Source organism: Odontesthes bonariensis, chromosome 14 (assembly GCF_027942865.1).
Source record: "Odontesthes bonariensis isolate fOdoBon6 chromosome 14, fOdoBon6.hap1, whole genome shotgun sequence".
In the NCBI taxonomy this organism is placed as follows: domain Eukaryota; kingdom Metazoa; phylum Chordata; class Actinopteri; order Atheriniformes; family Atherinopsidae; genus Odontesthes; species Odontesthes bonariensis.
In genome coordinates, this window is record NC_134519.1 from 6448614 (window position 1) to 6465917 (window position 17304).

Below are 17304 nucleotides of genomic sequence, written 5' to 3' on the forward strand. Positions count from 1 at the left end.
AAGGTACAATTCTGTACTTTATTTTCTGAGAGTGTACCTCCAGGCCATGGGCGTCGCACCCGTGGGGGATGGGGGTGTTTCCACACCCCCACTTTTACAGCAAGATGATTCCACCTTTTTGAATTTTCAATGACCAAATAAAGTTTTAAGAAATCATACAATGTGTTTTAAAGACTCTGTACCCTCTTTAGAATAATTCCATCCAGATTTGAGCAGTGTAACTATTGTAGTATCCGTACAGGATCTAGGTTAGGGCGATCAAAATGCAAAAAATGCAGTGAAATGGCCCTTTATGCCCATCCATTTAATTCGCGAATCGGATGCCAACTTCAGCGTCGTGTCTCTGGGCTTGATGTGGCGCTCATGTGCCACCCCTGTGACACCCCCACATTTAAAATCACTGCTCCAGGCTATGGTCCAGCCCTACACCCCCGCCCGACCGCGTCGCTCTGCGGCCTCCGGGCGGCCGGCTGCCCCCTCACTCAGCGGTCCCTGCGCACCATCCACACGGTCACGGCTTCTCTCTGTTCTGGCGCCCGATGGTGGAACAATCTCAGCTGAGTCGCTGCCCATCTTTCCCCATCTCTGTAGGAAACACTACCCTGATCCGCCCTCTGAGGACATCACCTGTTTCGTCCCAGCTCCTTACGCACTTATTTGTTCCCTAAATTGTCTTTGTTTTCTAAATTGTCTTCCCGTTTGTCTCGGTACCTAACTTACCGCACTTACTCTAGCACTAGTTTTGCTCTTAGCTGTTTGGTTTTGGAAGGAAATGCACTTCTGATTTCTTGTGTCCTGAAGTTCTTTTGCCTACCGATGTGGAACACACTTGTTGTAAGTCGCTTTGGATAAAAGCGTCTGCAAAATGACTGTAATGTAATGGATGAATCCTCCCCAGAGAACTCTATGTGGTCAATGTTCAGTTAAATTAGCCCAGCTTAGTGGCCCCCAGCCTCTTGGTTGGGCCCCTCCAGCGGGCCATTAAAAAAACGATGGTCATCCTTATGTGTAAAATGTACAAGTACATGATGAGAATGTATTGCCACTTGGTGGATAAACACCAAAGTAAAAGGATGATATTAATCAGAGGGCGTATTCAGACCAGGAAAGTCCGATAGTTCACTTGCTTTGGTCCGAACCTTTTTTTTTTCATTTTGGTGCGGTTTGCTTTCAGACTGTACATTTCAGTAAACGGACCAAAATATGTCAACAAAGCCTCGTGCCCTGAAGTCGTTCGGCTATTGGTCAGAATCGACACGCGCAACACAAAGTGCTAAGTCCAAAAGTGAATGTAGCCATGGACGCTTTCCGTGCCGTTATTGCTTTTAATATAATCAAAACTATATGTTGTTCAACGTTTTGCTATTTTCACAACTGTGTAATTACTATGCTGCTGTACAAGTAATTTATCAACAACGACGACAAATGGCAAGGCGGCTACGGAGGAGAACGCTGATTCGGTCTTTCGTTAGCTTTACCACAGCCGGTCTAGTAATTAGAAGAACGACGCTCTGTTACCTAGCAGCAGACAAACGACGGATGCTTCCGAGGTACAAAAAAGCAAAAAGTCTGGGAGTAGGTCCGGTCTGCTTTCACACCTTCAAAAGATCCGCACCAGGGTTCGTTTGATCCGGACCGAGTCCGAACTTTCAGCTCGGTCTCGGTCCGCTTGTTTGGTCCGGACCAGAGTTCGGTGGTTTGTATTCAGACCATCCCAAAAGGTCCGGACCAACGAAAATCTGGTCCGTTTGGTCGTTTGGTCCGGACCAAACGAGGTAGGTGTGAATACGCCCAGAGGTGCAAAGTGTTTCTAAATGTTCATCCTGAGTTTTCAGACTCAAAACTCTGCTGCATTTATGTCGAGTGCAAATTAGGATCTGTCACGCCCACGGGACTTTCCACATGGTTTTAGTTTCAAGTTTTATCATGTGTTGGTTTTTGAGTCTATGTTTAGTTACGCTTTGGCATGTTTTAGTTTTGCCATTGTTTTTCCCTCACTGATCGTTAGTTCATTCAAACCTGACAGGATCCAAACCAGCAACTTGTTTGATTTATGAGCACCAACTATTTCCATTATTTCAGGGGAAGCTCATCTACTTTATCTGAAGTTCTATGAAGAAAGAAACTGACGAGGAACCGAAGTTTTAAATGAATAATTCACTGTTAAACTGAAGCTAAATTTCTTTACAGATGGATGAAAAGAAGAATCAACCTGCATTTTAACCATGAAGCTGCTGTAAAACAGCTTCAACACACTTCCTGCCCTCAAACACAGCAGCTCCACTCTGCCCACATATTTCCTTGTTCCCTCCCCTTCAGATCTGCCGTTTGATGACGGGTGTAACCGACATGTACAGACACATGAATTGTAGATCAGAGTTCAGAGGACTTTCAGCTTTGAGGAAGTGAAACTCACTCAGTCGCTGTTGCCGAGAGGAGAAATGGCGCAGAAAGGAGTTCAGCTGGACCGAGAAAGCTTCTCTTGTTCGATCTGTCTGGATCTGCTGAAGGATCCGGTGACTATTCCCTGTGGACACAGCTACTGCATCAAATGTATAAAACGTTTCTGGGATGGAGAGGATAAGAAGGGAATCCACAGCTGCCCTCAGTGCAGGAAAACCTTCATACCGAGGCCTGTCCTGCTGAAGAGCACCATGTTAGCTGATTTAGTGGAGCAGCTGAAGAAGACTGGACTCCAAGCTGCTCCTGCTGATCACTGCTATGCTGGAGCTGAAGATGTGGCCTGTGATTTCTGCTCTGGGAGAAAACTGAAAGCCATCAAGTCCTGTTTATCCTGTCTGGCCTCTTACTGTAAGAAACACCTTCAGCCTCATTATGATGTGGCTCCATTAAGGAAACACAAGCTGGTGGAGCCCTCCAAGAAGCTCCAGGAGAACATCTGCTCTGTTCACGATGAGGTGATGAAGATGTTCTGCCGTACCGATCAGAAGTCCATCTGTTATCTCTGCTCTGTGGACGAACATAAAGGCCACGACACAGTGTCAGCTGCAGCAGAAAGGACTGAGAGGCAGAGAGAGCTGGAGGGGAGTCGGCAGCAGATCCAGCAGAGAATTAAGGACGCAGAGAAAGATGTGAAGCTGCTTCAGCAGGAGGTGGAGGCCATCAATCAGTCTGCTGATAAAACAGTGGAGGACACCCAGAAGATCTTCACTGAGCTGATCCGTCTCCTCCAGAAAAGAAGCTCTGATGTGAAGCAGCAGATCAGATCCCAGCAGGAAGCTGAAGGGAGTCGAGTCAAAGAGCTTCAGGAGAAGCTGGAGCAGGAGATCACTGAGCTGAAGAGGAAAGATGCTGAGCTGAAGCAGCTCTCACACACAGAGGATCACAGCCAGTTTCTGCACAACTACCCCTCAGTGGCAGCACTCAGTGAGTCTACACACTCACCCAGCATCAAGATCCGTCCTCTGAGGCACTTTGAGGATGTGACAGCAGCTGTGTCAGAGCTCAGAGATAAACTACAGGACATCCTGAGAGAGGAATGGACCAACATCTCACTGAGAGTCGCTGAAGTGGATGTTTTACTGTCAGAACCAGAACCAAAGAACAGAGCTGGATTCTTGAAATTTTCATCTGAAATCACACTGGATCCATACACAGCACACACACGTCTGTTACTGTCAGAGGGGAACAGAAAAGTGATGGTAATGAGACAAGAACTGTCTTATTCTACTCATCCAGACAGATTCACTGGATGCTTTCAGGTCCTGAGCAGAGAGAGTCTGACTGGACGTTGTTACTGGGAGGTCGAGTGGAGAGGAAGAGGAGGAGTTATTGTAGCAGTCGCATACAAGAACATCAGCAGAGCAGGAAGTGAATGTGGATATGGATTTAATGATAAATCTTGGGCATTATATCGTGACCAAAACAGTTATATATTTAGGTACAACAAGATGAAAACCTCCATCTCAGGTCCTCGGTCCTCCAGAGTGGGAGTGTACCTGGATCACAGAGCAGGTGTTCTGTCCTTCTACAGCGTCTCTGAAACCATGACTCTCCTCCACAGAGTCCAGACCACATTCACTCAGCCGCTCTATGCTGGACTTTGGATCTGGGAATCTGGAGACTCAGCTGAGTTGTGTAAAATGAAATAAATGTATTTAGTGAGTTCATTGCTGTGATGTCTCTGCGCTGCTGTTTATCAAACCAACACATGAGGAATTCTGTTCTGAGGTGTTCACAAACTGTCATTTCCAGGATCACAATAAATCAGGAGATCCTTCATGTTAATCCTTCAGCTTAAATGTGAGAAACAACAAATACGTGTTTTTTTTTTCGTCTTCATTTCAATATTTCTGTGAATATTGACTATAAATATTTGTCCTTTTGACTTTCTTCAATAAAACAGCTTCATCACAGAGAAACGAGTCCAGTTTTCTTTGAATGTGTCCAACAGAGATTTTTCTTTCCTCCGTCTCTCACTCAGCTCCGCCTTCAACACTGTCATCGCTCAACACCTGGTGAATAAACTCAGTGACCACATCTTCATGAACACCGGCGTCCCCCAGGGATGTGTGCTTAGCCCATTACTGTTCACACTGATGACTGTTGTGTCAGATACAATTCGAACCACTTCATCAAGTTCGCAGATGACACAACAGTGGTGGGTCTCATCAGCGACAATGACGACTCAGCCTGCATCACTGATGCTCACTATTTTTTACACAAGAGCCACATTGGCAGAGCAAAATCAAGGGAAGAGACACTTTTACGACAACATACTAAAGTCCCCTTTTGCAAATTTGCATTTCTACATATAAAACATCCCACAAAAAAAGAAACAACACAGCCAATATATTTTCAATTAAGACCACATTTACATTAATACTAGGATGAGCGGAAGCTGGCGTGCATGTCCTTGACTTTCTTCATGTTGTATTTGTAGTTTGTTGTTGTAATCATAGTGAGACATTCAGGATGAGCATGGTTTTTGTGCTGGTTTTTGCCCTTTTTTAATTAAAAACCGATCCATTGTGCCTGCATCTCGCGCTGGCTAAAGGAGCTAGCGTGCTCTGCGGTCAAGTGTGACGTGGTTTAAGCGGCCTGCGTTGCCAGGTTTAACAGTGTGCCCCCTTTAGGAAACACCATTAAGCCTTAAATAATACTTAATAAAAATAATGTGCAGTATTTGCTGTATGTTATTTGAAAGAAATGTATTGTTATTGTTACCATATTGTTATAAGCTACTATGCGAGTGCGAGCCGCCAATTAGAGCTTGAGGAGCCGCGCAATGAGTATCTCTGGCCTTCAGACAGGAGGTAAATCTACTCATCAACTGGTGCGACATCAACAATTTACAACTCAATGTCAATAAAACCAAAGAAATAACTGTGGACTTCAGGAAGACACACATACCACACACCCCATAAATGGCAGTGTTGTGGAATCTGTGAAAAGCACCAAGGTCCTGGGGGTGCATATCACAGATGACCTGACCTGGTCCACCAACACCACCTCCCTGGTCAAAAAGGCCCAGCAACGCCTCCACTTCCTTCGCCGGATGAGGAGAGCGAACCTCCCCCCTTCTGCCCTCACCACCTTTTACAGGGGGGGCTATTGAGAGCATTCTTACCAGCAGCCTCTCAGTCTGGTACGGCAGCTGCTCTGTTGCCGACCAAAGGGCCCTACAAAGGGTGGTAAGGACCAGTGTTGGTCAAGTTACTTATAAAAAGTAATTAGTTACAGTTACTAGTTACTGCTCACAAAAAGTAATTGAGTTAGTAACTCAGTTACCACATTGTAAAAGTAATTAGTTACTCAGCAAAGTAACTGTGGCGTTATTTTTTTATGTTCTATAACGCTGTTACGTTCTATAACATCTTTAACATCAAATATGTTTACATTAACTGACTGAAGAATAAAAACACTATATACAGTCATTTAGAACATTCGGTTTTTATTTGAACTCAATAGATTGCAGCCTGCCATATGATGCATAGAAATAAAAACATAAATATTGAATATAAAATGGTGATGGTGGTCACCTGTTTCTGACCCGAAAAATGGAGTGTTGTTTGTTTTCGAGTGGCTCCGCCTCCTTCGCTGGGGCTCACACTCTCTGCATTTGGGCTTGGGGTTGGGTTAGCTAGCTGCCTTTGGGCTCGGGGTTGGGTTAGCTAGCTGCCTTTGGGCTCGGGGTTGGGTTAGCTAGCTGCCTTTGGGCTCGGGGTTGGGTTAGCTAGCTGCCTTTGGGCTCGGGGTTGGGTTAGCTAGCTGCCTTTGGGCTCGGGGTTGGGTTAGCTAGCTGCCTTTGGGCTCGGGGTTGGGTTAGCTAGCTGCCTTTGGGCTCGGGGTTGGGTTAGCTAGCTGCCTTTGGGCTCGGGGTTGGGTTAGCAGCTGCCTTTGGGCTCGGGGTTGGGTTAGCTAGCTGCCTTTAGGCTCGGGGTTGGGTTAGCTAGCTGCATTTGGGCTTGGGGTTGGGCTAGCTAGCTGCATTTGGACTTGAGGTTGGGTTAGCTAGCTGCCTTTGGGCTTGGGGTTGGGTTAGCTAGCTGCATTTGGACTTGGGGTTGGGTTAGCTAGCTGCATTTGGGCTTGGGGTTGGGCTAGCTAGCTGCATTTGGACTTGAGGTTGGGTTAGCTAGCTGCATTTGGGCTTGGGGTTGGGCTAGCTAGCTGCATTTGGACTTGGGGTTGGGTTAGCTAGCTGCAGAAGCAACAAGTGCTTCATATTCGCATGGGTTGATGTGAGGTGCTTCATTAGATTTGAGTTACTTGAGGCAGACGTGGATAAAGTTTTTTTCCCTGGGCATAGTGTGCATGTTACATACACATTCTTTTTTTTTTAAATATTTTTTTGGGCTTTTCATGCCTTTAATTGACAGGACAGTTGAAGTGAGACAGGAAGCAGGGGGCAGAGAGAGGGGGAAAGACATGCAGCAAAGGGACGTCCGATGGGGGACTCGAACCGGGGCCAGCTGCAGTGAGGACTGTAGCCTCTGTACATGGGGCGTCTGCTTAACCCACTACGCCACCGACCACCACATTCACAATCTTGCCTTTTATCTCCCCAGGTGAGAAGTTGTGCCGGTACTTCCAGTTAGAGAACGCTACCTGTGAACTTCCCTGGCTCGTCGCCGCTGTCTTGTTGTGTTTAGCGCGTGCAGTGAGACAGCGTGAGCAGCCAATCATCATCGCATTTGCAATGGTGTCATCATCCCCACCCCTGCTCTCTCCAGGCAGCATGTAGCTGATGTGTAGCCGAAAGCCTACAACCAAAGTGTAGTAACGCGCCACTTTATATTCTCATTAACAATAACGGCGTTGTAACGATGGGAAAAGTAATTAATTAGATTACTCCGTTACTAAGAAAAATAACGCCGTTAGTAACGCCGTTATACTTAAACGCCGTTACTCCCAACACTGGTAAGGACAGCAGAAAAGATCACCAGATCGGCCCAACCATCCCGCTGCCTCAAGAGAGCAAACAACATCACCAAAGACCGACTCACCCTGCACACAAACTGTTCACCATCCATCCGTCTGGTAAGCGCTACCGCAGCATGCGGTGCAGGACTTCCAGGCTCAGCAGTAGTTTTTTCCCCACAGGCCATCAGACTACTCAACTCACTTAAGGAATGTCTATGAACATGAAAATACACACCCACTGTATGCTGCTTTTGTCACTCTGCACTTTACTTACTGCACCTTTTGTACATCACTATCCACCTCTACTTATTTATCCGTCTGTACATGTTGTGTTTATTTGTCTTACCTGTGTGCATTATCGTGTGTTGTATATTTTGTGTGTGTTATAATGTTGCTGCACATTTAGAGTATGGGGAAACACAATTTCGATCCTCTGTGTAAGCGCTTGCACTGATTGCATGGTCGGATTGACAATAAAGTTCACTTTGACTTTGACTCAGAAAGATTTGATCCACAAGATCTTATTCTGGGAGCTCTGTTGTTCCGACGTTTCTTCTTTAACAGCGTGGAAACGTTTTCTAAACTAACAAGCTTTAACAGTCTAATTAGGAGAACAAAAAAAGATGCTGGAAATGTTTTGAACTCTTAATTCTGATCTATAAAACTATCTACAGCATCTGAACAGCATCTGAAAGTGAAGTCCTTAAGAAAGAGGAAAAGATCCAGCAAAGAAAAGTGGCCCCCAGACTTTTGCTCATTGTTTAAAATGACTGACTTTCCTTCAGGACTTTAACGTTTTAAATAAAAAGCAAGTGAGAACAATCACACAGCCCACTTATTCAATCAGCTCTTAATCAAGGCAGAAACAATCAGAATCATCAGCTTGGAGCTAAAAGCAGCCGCAGCTGAGCAGAGAGCCGCCGCTTATGTAACTTTGGTGGGTTTAAGTGGTTTAAAAGTTTCAGACGCACAATAATCCACACAGCGACCGGATGGATGTGCATTTCCAGGACGCGCGCGCGCGCGCGTGCCACAGCAGAGCTGACACCTTAGTTTAGACACACACACACGCACGCATGCACACAAACCAGAGACATTTCAGGAACCAGATTCCTGCTGTGAAGTTGCATAACGGAGCAGCGGCTCCCACCACCAGGCCTGCTTAACACCTCTCTTTCCCCGGGACTCGCTCCTCTGAAGCTCATCCAATCCCAACAAGCAGCCACCAGCCACCGCGCACGTGCTGTTTCGGGTTACTCACACGAACGCGTGGTACAGCAGCGCCCATCCTCTCGGCCTCTCCAGCGTGTCGTAGATCAGGTTCTGGATCCTCCTCTTGCGGATGTTATTCCTCTTTATGGGCCGGGTGTAGCTCAGGGGGGTCTTGGCCAGCAGCCCGATGCCGATGCCCTGAGTGCCCCGCTTGAAGTCCTCCCGGCCCGGACCCACCAGCAGCAGGGCGCCATCCTTATCCGCTCCACCGCTGCTCTGCTCCAGTAAATCCCCGGGAGGAGCGCCGGAGGTCTTCTTCTGCTCCTCCGAGCCACTAGCGACGGTCCTGGACCGGAGCCCCATGGTCAGTGCTGGATGCCCGGGGTGGGCAGCATGCCATGATCCTGAGACACCCAGTCCTCAGCTGCGGGTCATTTAAGGATGCGCGAAGGGAGGTGCTCAGCAGTGTGACTGGGAAACAGAAGGAGGGGTGATGGAGGGAGTGAGGGAGGAGGAGAGAGACACAAGGAGCGTTACACCTCTTTAGTGGAAGGAACCGTCGGCATTTATGAGCAGGATCCGACGCGAAAATGTGCGTAAAAACGCACCTAAAACACGCCCTAATGGTGAGAGCAACACGAGAGCGTTACGGTGGTCGGTTCAGTGCGCGAGGTGAGATCACCACAAAGTCGGGTAAACTCACTCCTGCGCACCACGGCGCGGTTTTTAGTTGCCTTTACGGGAATATTTCACAGATTCTGTGCAACAAGAGGCGGAACGCACCTGGAATCAGACCCCTGCTGAAGCCTGGCGACCTGTTCACCAATTAAAGGAGAACCAAGAAACAAGATGCCCACTTCCCAAAGAGCCCCATACTCCCCCAAAAAACCACACACAAACCGGAGACGACAAAGCGCGAGCACCGGGGCGCATCCTCACCCACAAACACGCAGAAAACACGGATACCTCTGGGAGGAGACGGCGGCTCCGACCAGCCGCGCCGAGCCCTACCAGCGGCGGATCCCGAGCATGGCGCGTGTCCCCGGGGCTTCCAGCCTCCATCCACCTGCAGAGGAAGCGGCGCTGAGGCGGCGGAGGAGGAGGAGGAGGAGGAGGGTGGAGACCGAGGATGAAGAGCAGGGATGCTGCGTGAGGGAGGTCGATATCTGAATCTGAGGAGGAGGGCGAGAAACAGGACCGGGCTTTCAGCAGCAGCAGCGCGGACGTGACGTGCGCGCACACTCACACATTATGTGCATGTGTGCATGCACGCCCCTTACGCAAGCACGCACGGAAAGATTGCTTACACCTTGATGCATTCGGGAGAAGAGAAAAACACGCGTCAGCTCAGACTGTGGCGAGCAGAGCGCGCAACATGCTGTCATGCATTGTCACGTACACGTGCACGCGCGCTGTGATGTAAACATCTGTAGGTACATTATTAGTTTGATGCTGCTAAAATAAGAAGCCGTGAAACAACACGTTCCTGCGTCAGTGTTCCAGAAACATCTAAATCTGATAGAATAGAAAAATACTTTATTTATCCACCAATGGGGGCGTATTCAAATTCGTCAAGTAGCTCAACATTTTTTCTGAGATATATATATATATATATATATTCTGATGATTTTTAGAGTAAAAAAAAACCCAAAATGAAGAAACCAGAATCATTTAGTTTGGAAATGGCCTTATAACCCTTCCCAGATTGATGGGCAGCAACATTGCTGATGTCTTTCCTCCTTGGCATCGTTAACATGATCCCCCAATGGTTGAGAAGCTGAGCCTCATTTGCATAATGAAGCAGAAATGCATACGGGGACATAAAAACAGAGAGAGGGGGAAATGTAAAAATAAAACATGGAAATAAATTAACTTGGGGAAATAATGGAGAAGTAAATGAATAGATCAACACATTCAGATTCACATTATCTACAAGTATGATTTAATAAATTTATTTATATGCTCATTTTATTCGCATTTATCATCATATAAATGTATTTATTTAGCTATTCATATATTTTTGTATTTATTATGGATTATGGCAGTTTTGGTACTCCATACTGTGAAGCCCCTGGAGCTGAGTGTTAAAAAAAAGTAATGATGCACAGTCGTAATTTCCCTTTTTCATGTATCAAATTGCAACAATATAATTTCCATTTTAGGAATAAAATAAAAAATGTTTACCAATACACTTTTATTCCAAAAAGATGCCCCTGGTGCCCCTCCACCATGTTGCCATGTTACAGTAGGCAGAACTTTCTGTAGTTTAGGTGGTTTGTGCTGCTGCATCCCACACACTTTATTCTTAAAAGAAAGTGGAAATAACCACAAGAATGTCGAGTGGTGGGACACGGATGCAGACTCAGAGGTGTAAAAGGCAAACTGGGTTTATTCCCAAAACAAAACGTGGTTAACAAAAGGCGAGGCTGAGCCGGAAATCAAAACGAGACTGTGGGAACAAAACTAATAACTGTGACTAGAAAACAAAACAAAATACATGACATGACTTGGAAACACTTAACTTTAGTACGCGGCGTCGTGGCATGAGGGGTGAAAATCAGGGGAAAAAAGGATTTCACAAAAAGACGGGAGCCTGGAAACTAAATAGGAAACTGGGAGTGATTGGTGACTGAGTGCAGCTGGGGACAATGAACAGGTGATGTGAGTGAAACTAATGAGAAAACAGAAACTGTGAGGAAGGCAATGGCAAAACTGGAAAAATGGAACAGCCTCCCGTTGTCTGTCAGGTCCTCTCAGTCTTTTGCTCAGTTCAAATCCAGACTGAAAACATCTCTTTTCCCTGGCCTTCCACTAGCTGAAATGGAGTTCACCTTGGCTTGCTACTTTTATGGTTATTGTTACTGTTATTGTTATTTTATTGCTAATTTTATCTCAAATTTTATTTTTATCTGTGATGAAGTCATTCTTATTGCTTTTATTGATGACTCTCTTGTGATGCAGTTGCTGTTGTGAAGCACTTTGGTCAGCTGAGGCTGTTTTAATGTGCTATATAAATAAATTTTGAATTTGAAAACTAAATACAAGACCTGGGCTGTGTTCAAAACCGCATACTATATACTACATACTTCCATACTGCATACTCATCGATCAGACAGTATGCAGAGTGTTTACCCACAATGCATTTCGCTCCTGCCCGAGCCGAAATCAGCCGGCCTGAAGCTGATTTCCCTTAAGCTCTAAACTCTGTAAACTTTAGCAACATTTGAAACATTTTCAGGTGAGAAAGTAGTCGTTTAGATCCCCAACGTGTTGAAAACCTGACAAAATACCGGCTGTTTACAATTTTGTTCCCACGAATTCGGCGCTACTAAAGCTAGCCGCAGTGAGCAACGCACTGTTATTTTCACAAAATAAAATACCCGTTGCCTTTTATCATAGGGAAAGCCATTACCATACAATTGGTGCTTTTGTTTTGAAAACAGGAAGTGAACCTACCCTCGTTGTAGCTAGCTTGAAACTGCCCTTTTGTCAGGAAATGACGATCGGCCACGTCACGTTACGTTGCATCTTGGGTAGTTTGAGTATGAGTAGTAACCTCATGATGCATACCCAACATTTCAGAGAATCTAGTATGCATCCGGGAACTTCTCGCTTACTCAAACTCGCATAACTCAAAAAGTTAGTAGGAGTAGTGGGAGTAGTAGGCGGTTTCGAACACAGCCTTGGACTAGAAAACTAAAACCAAACATGAGCCAGAAAACGAAGACATGAAACAAACCAAAACGTGATAAAACACAAAACCAAGAACTCAAAAACATGGGGAAACCCCCATGGGGGCGTGACAAAGAAAGCCCTGAAAAAATGTGCTCCAGAGGGGCTGCATGTCAGAATGTTAATGTCCAAAAGTTTAACTCCTGATGTCTTGCAGAGATGATCCAGTTAGCTTCCAAGAGGGAAGTCCTTAGAATCACAGATTAAGAGCATTTGTTGACTCGCTGCTTCGTTCACTCTTCTTCCGCTTTTCGCTCAATCATCAATAATGCGGCTCTCTGGCTGCAGACAACCAGTCCATCTGCTCAGGCATCAGAGCAGGCAAACATCCAGCTTTATCTCTTCTTCTACAGAATAAACCACAAACAGAGGAATAACACCAGCGTGAGCAATGCTCTGGTTTTCCAGAGATGGAACATCTACAACCTGCTTGAAGGGGTCAACAGTAGAGTTCACTTTCAGCTCTGGTTCCCTGTGCTCAACCAAGGTGCTCACCTCTTATTTCACTCATTTACCTTCAATAAAAGACCTCCTTTAATCTGTAAAATTAAGCTACAAGTGCCACACAAGCAGTGGAGTTAGATGCTTTTAGGATAAATAATAGAAGCCAGGGGGCAACTAAATGTAGACAGAAAATGTAATGGTCATGCTGTCATTACAGAGCGGCAAGGACCCAAAGATGGTTGGTTTATCATCAAATCTAAATCTAACACACAGACTCAGGAGGAGAGGGTAAATATCACATCAGCTGCAGGGTTTCTGCAACGAGACCAGACAGAAACACACACAACAGGCTGCTGCTGTTAAACAGCAGCTGGAGGATAAAACTACACCCACCACCAGCCTTAAATATGCTCCAGAGGACAGGCTTTTGTGTCGAATCATGGATTTTTTTATACCTTCTAACTATATATTTCTTTGCCTCCTTGTGGTCATTTCTGTATCTGCAGGTGTTGTTAGTGCCCTTTTCTCTGTGGTGACTTCTTTTATATCCTTGTAGTGACTTTTTTTTTGTTATTTTGTGTCTCTACAGTCGTTGTTTCTTTGTAAATTGTAAATATTGTAAATATTTTGCATCATTTTGTTTTTTCGTGCCTCTTTCTAGTTGTTGTGTCTCTGTAGTAATTCTAATTTTTAATACCCATATATATCAGTTTGCTGTACTTTTGTGTCTCTTTGTGGTGTGAATGTCTTTTGCATGTTTTTGGTCTTTTATAGTTATTTTGTTGCATCAAGTTGATTTAAAGACTTTTTGTTTCTCTGCACTTCTCCCTTTCTGTCTCTTTGTAGATGATTTTCTTGTCATTTTGTATTTTTTTGTGTGTCTCTTTTGTACATTTTATGTCTTTTTATTGTCTTTAGCAGCCATTTTGTTTCTGAGTCAGTTCTTTCCCATATTTTTTCTTTTCTTGTCATTTTGCTCCATTTATTATGTGTCTTTTGCTTTTAAATAGTTATGCTGTGTCCTTTTTTATGGTAATTTCTCTTAGTTTTATAAATGTTTGGTGTGATGATCCTCTCTAAAGTCATGTTTTGTGGCTGTTTTTTTTAGTGGTGATCTATCTTTTTATTCAACATTTTTTATGTCCATGTTTTGTGTCTTTTTGCTGTTTTTGTCTCATTGCTTCTCTGGAGTCATGATGTGTGTCTGTAGTTCTAGTTTTTGTATGTGAAGTCATTTTACATCTCCTTTATATTTCATCATCACATCATTTTGTTATTTTTGTACCTCTTTGTTTGTTTCCGTTTTAATTTCATGACTGTTAATACCCATTTAATGTAGTTTCGCTGTAATTCTGTCTCTTTGTGGTCATTTTGTCTATTTTTCTTGCTACTCTGTTTTTTTGTACACATTTTATGTCTTTTTGTGGTCTTTTATGGCCATTCTGCTTTCGTGTGGCCATTTTATTGAATACGTATTTTGTGTTTGTAATTATCCTCTTTGTGAACCGGTTAGCTCGTTGTATCTGTTTTCTTTTAGTCATTTCGTATCTTATTTAGGTCATTTGTGTGTCTTTGTAAACATTTTGTGTCTCTTTGTAGTAATTTTAGATCTGCTGCCTTTTACAGCTAGTTTGTGTTAGTTCTTTTGTGTGTGGATTTGTGTGTTTTATATGTCATGGTCGGCACACGAAACCTGACAGCACACCAACTGATGGGGATTTCCTGTAAATTTCAGCCCCTGTGGGTATGAAGTGATTTTTGGGAGTTAAGACTTGGTTTTTAGGGTTAGGTTTCAGCTGTGGTTAGGGTTAAGGTACATAAAAATTAGGGCTGGGCGAGTTAACTCGTTATTATCGCGTTAATGCATTCATTATTTAACGCCGATAAATATTTTATCGCGCATTAACGCATGTTTTTTTTTTTTTTTTAAACATTTTGAGGGGCTTTTGTGCCTTTAATGGATAGGAAAGTTCAGAGAGACAGGAAGCAGAGAGAGGGGGAACGTTTGTGGAGTACTGCTCAACCCACTACGCCACAAACCACCCCTGTTTTATCATTTATTTTATTATTGTAAAAGTCTGTTGCTCACAGGCTTTTATTTTGTAAAAGTCTGTTGCTCACAGGCTTTTATTTTGTAAAAGTCTGCTGCTGTCTGCTGTGGAACAGGAAAAGAAAGTAATCGGCGGATCCACCAAACATGGAGAAGGGTACGGAACTTTTACTCGGCCATTTTCATTTTAAAGTTCTTCCAGACGGCGGAGTCGACAGAACCAAAGTCATCTGTAAACACTGCCAAGTTGAATTGTCTTCTCAGCGTAGTAGTTCCAGTCTAAAATATCACTTAAAGGCAAAACACACAACTGATAGCAGCAAGTCATTCAAGGAAACAGACAGTGGAGCGAGGCTTCTACATAAAAACTACAGAAAGATGCTGATGTTAAAAGTGTGTTTGCACAACAAATGTTATGGCACTTTCATTCATATGGCAGCACATTTAAAATAAAGCTAAATGCTAAAAGCTATACACTACTTTTGGATTCATTTTTGGATTCTGCGTACAAATGCGATTAATCGTGATTAATCAGGGAAATCATGTGATTAATTAGATTAAACATTTTAATCGTTGCCCAGCCCTACTAATAATAAACATGTGTGATGATATTTGGATGTGCAGCTGTGTTGTGCGCCTTTTTTTAAAGGTAATTCTGTGTAATTTGTAAAGCCAACATTAACAGAAAGGTGGACGTGTGCTTTATGTCACACTATCTCTGTTGCATCAAAGTCCTGAACAGAAATCAAGATAAAAACTAAAACTCGCAGCAGTGGCAGCAGTTAACTTTTCCAGCACAGTCATCGCTGTGTCTTTCAGGAAGAAGTCGACTGCATCATCACACACAGCCTAACAGGATTTACCCAGAGGACCAGCACAGAGCAATCTTAAAATAGATTGATTGCGTGTCTTAGTGGCCTTTAGTATTTCTACTTAATCGCTGGGTGGTTGGTGGATTTGACTAATTATCTGGATGAAAAACGGCTGAACGAATCTGTAATTGAAAAAGCAATAATTTGACTCCGGCTGTCTGCTGCCGCACAGGACGGCCCGGCAGGTCACGGACACACGAACACGTGGACAGACGGGACTCAGAGTCAGAGCTGCTTCCTCATGCTCGTCATAACATGGATCCTCCTGTTGGTTGTTCTTATTTTTGGCCTCAGCTGCTGTAAATCGCACCACGAAGAGACTTCACAGCAGCTTTGTTCTTCTTTAAAAAAGGCCCACGAAGCTTTCCGTAATCCTTTCAAAAAATATCTTTATTGAATTTTCCATATCAACAGCAATGTGAGGGCACATCCAGCATAAAGAGTAGAAGTACTAATAAATAAATAAAATAAAGTAAAAACAAAACAAACACCTTGGGTATTTAAAAAGTAAAATAAAATAATACAAAACAAACACTTTGGGTATATAGAAAGTAATAATGCCAAGGTCATACAGAGTAATTTTTTTTTTTTAAAAAGGACCCAAACAAAGCAATTTAAATAGAATAGTCATGAGAGAAACAAACAAAAAAAATGCTGGAAAAGGAAAACAAAAAAACAGAAAACTGACTAAAGACAAAACAAACAATAAAATAAACATACAAAAGAAAAAAAAAGTGACACAACCACACGGGAAAGCACAAAGAGGACGGGAAGGGATTTTTTTTGGGGGGGTCGGGGTCCAGTTGCATATTTCAATGAGCGTCCTCAGTCAGGATGTATTTATAGTCTGTCAGCTGGTTAATCACTCTATTTGAAGTCCATCTAATTGCTTCACAAATTTAATGAAGTCATTCCATGTCTTATGAAAGCTTTCCGTAATCCTGAGTCCAGTGTGGGGACGATGCAGCTGTGAGTGCAGGTTTGATTCCCAGTGACACTCAGTGAGGTATCCTGGCAGGTTTGGATTGATGGAGCTCCGAGGAGCTCTCTGCATGCCAATATGTGGGTGTAAAGTGATTGGTGAGGGGAGAGGCTCGGATCAATACTCCATGTGTCCACGTATGAAACCGGCTTTATCGTGCGTGCAGGTTTACAGGCTGAGAGGGTCGCATGGAGGCCGCCAGCTGACAGCATCTATGCTTCAAATCCCAGGCTGAACCCATCTGACACACTGAGTGCTCTCTTAGTTATACACAGTTTTGTTCTTCGGGCTTCGTGTTTCATCACATTCGAGTTTAAATAAATTAACAGACAACATCACAGTGAGAAGTCTTACATCTCTACATGCACAGAGTGGAGGGAGCTGAGCTGAAAGTACGACTGCATTGTCTTGTAAATGTTTTGTTTCCCTTTGCTGTTTCTTTGTACCTGCAGTCATTTTATTTCTTTAGCTCCTTAAAGGGATAGTTCGCCTCTTTTGACATGAAGCTGTATGACATCCCATATCAGCAACATCATTTATGAACATCTTCTTACCCCCTGCTGCGTCCTGTGAGCAGAGTTCCAGCCTCGTTTTGGTGTTGATGAAGGTAGTCCGGCTAGTTGGCT

General features: G+C 44.0%; 2 protein-coding genes across 2 annotated transcripts in view; one reads left to right on the top strand and one right to left on the bottom strand.

The window, feature by feature from the left end:
• kcnq3 (potassium voltage-gated channel, KQT-like subfamily, member 3) overlaps positions 1-9803 on the bottom strand; it is a 130183-nt gene extending 120380 nt beyond the window's left edge. The window contains exons 1-2 of the mRNA XM_075482697.1: positions 9565-9803; positions 8648-9069 (exon numbers count right to left, since the gene is read on the bottom strand). Coding sequence (XP_075338812.1) covers positions 8648-8961 — 314 coding nt within the window. The 5' untranslated portion in view covers positions 8962-9069; positions 9565-9803. The remainder of the gene's footprint in view (positions 1-8647; positions 9070-9564) is intronic.
• Positions 2402-4370, top strand: LOC142398192 (tripartite motif-containing protein 16-like). Its single transcript, XM_075482152.1, has one exon. It carries the CDS (start codon positions 2442-2444, stop codon positions 4110-4112), a length of 1671 nt encoding a protein of 556 aa, XP_075338267.1. The 5' UTR covers positions 2402-2441; the 3' UTR covers positions 4113-4370.
• Positions 9804-17304: the final 7501 nt, after the last annotated feature.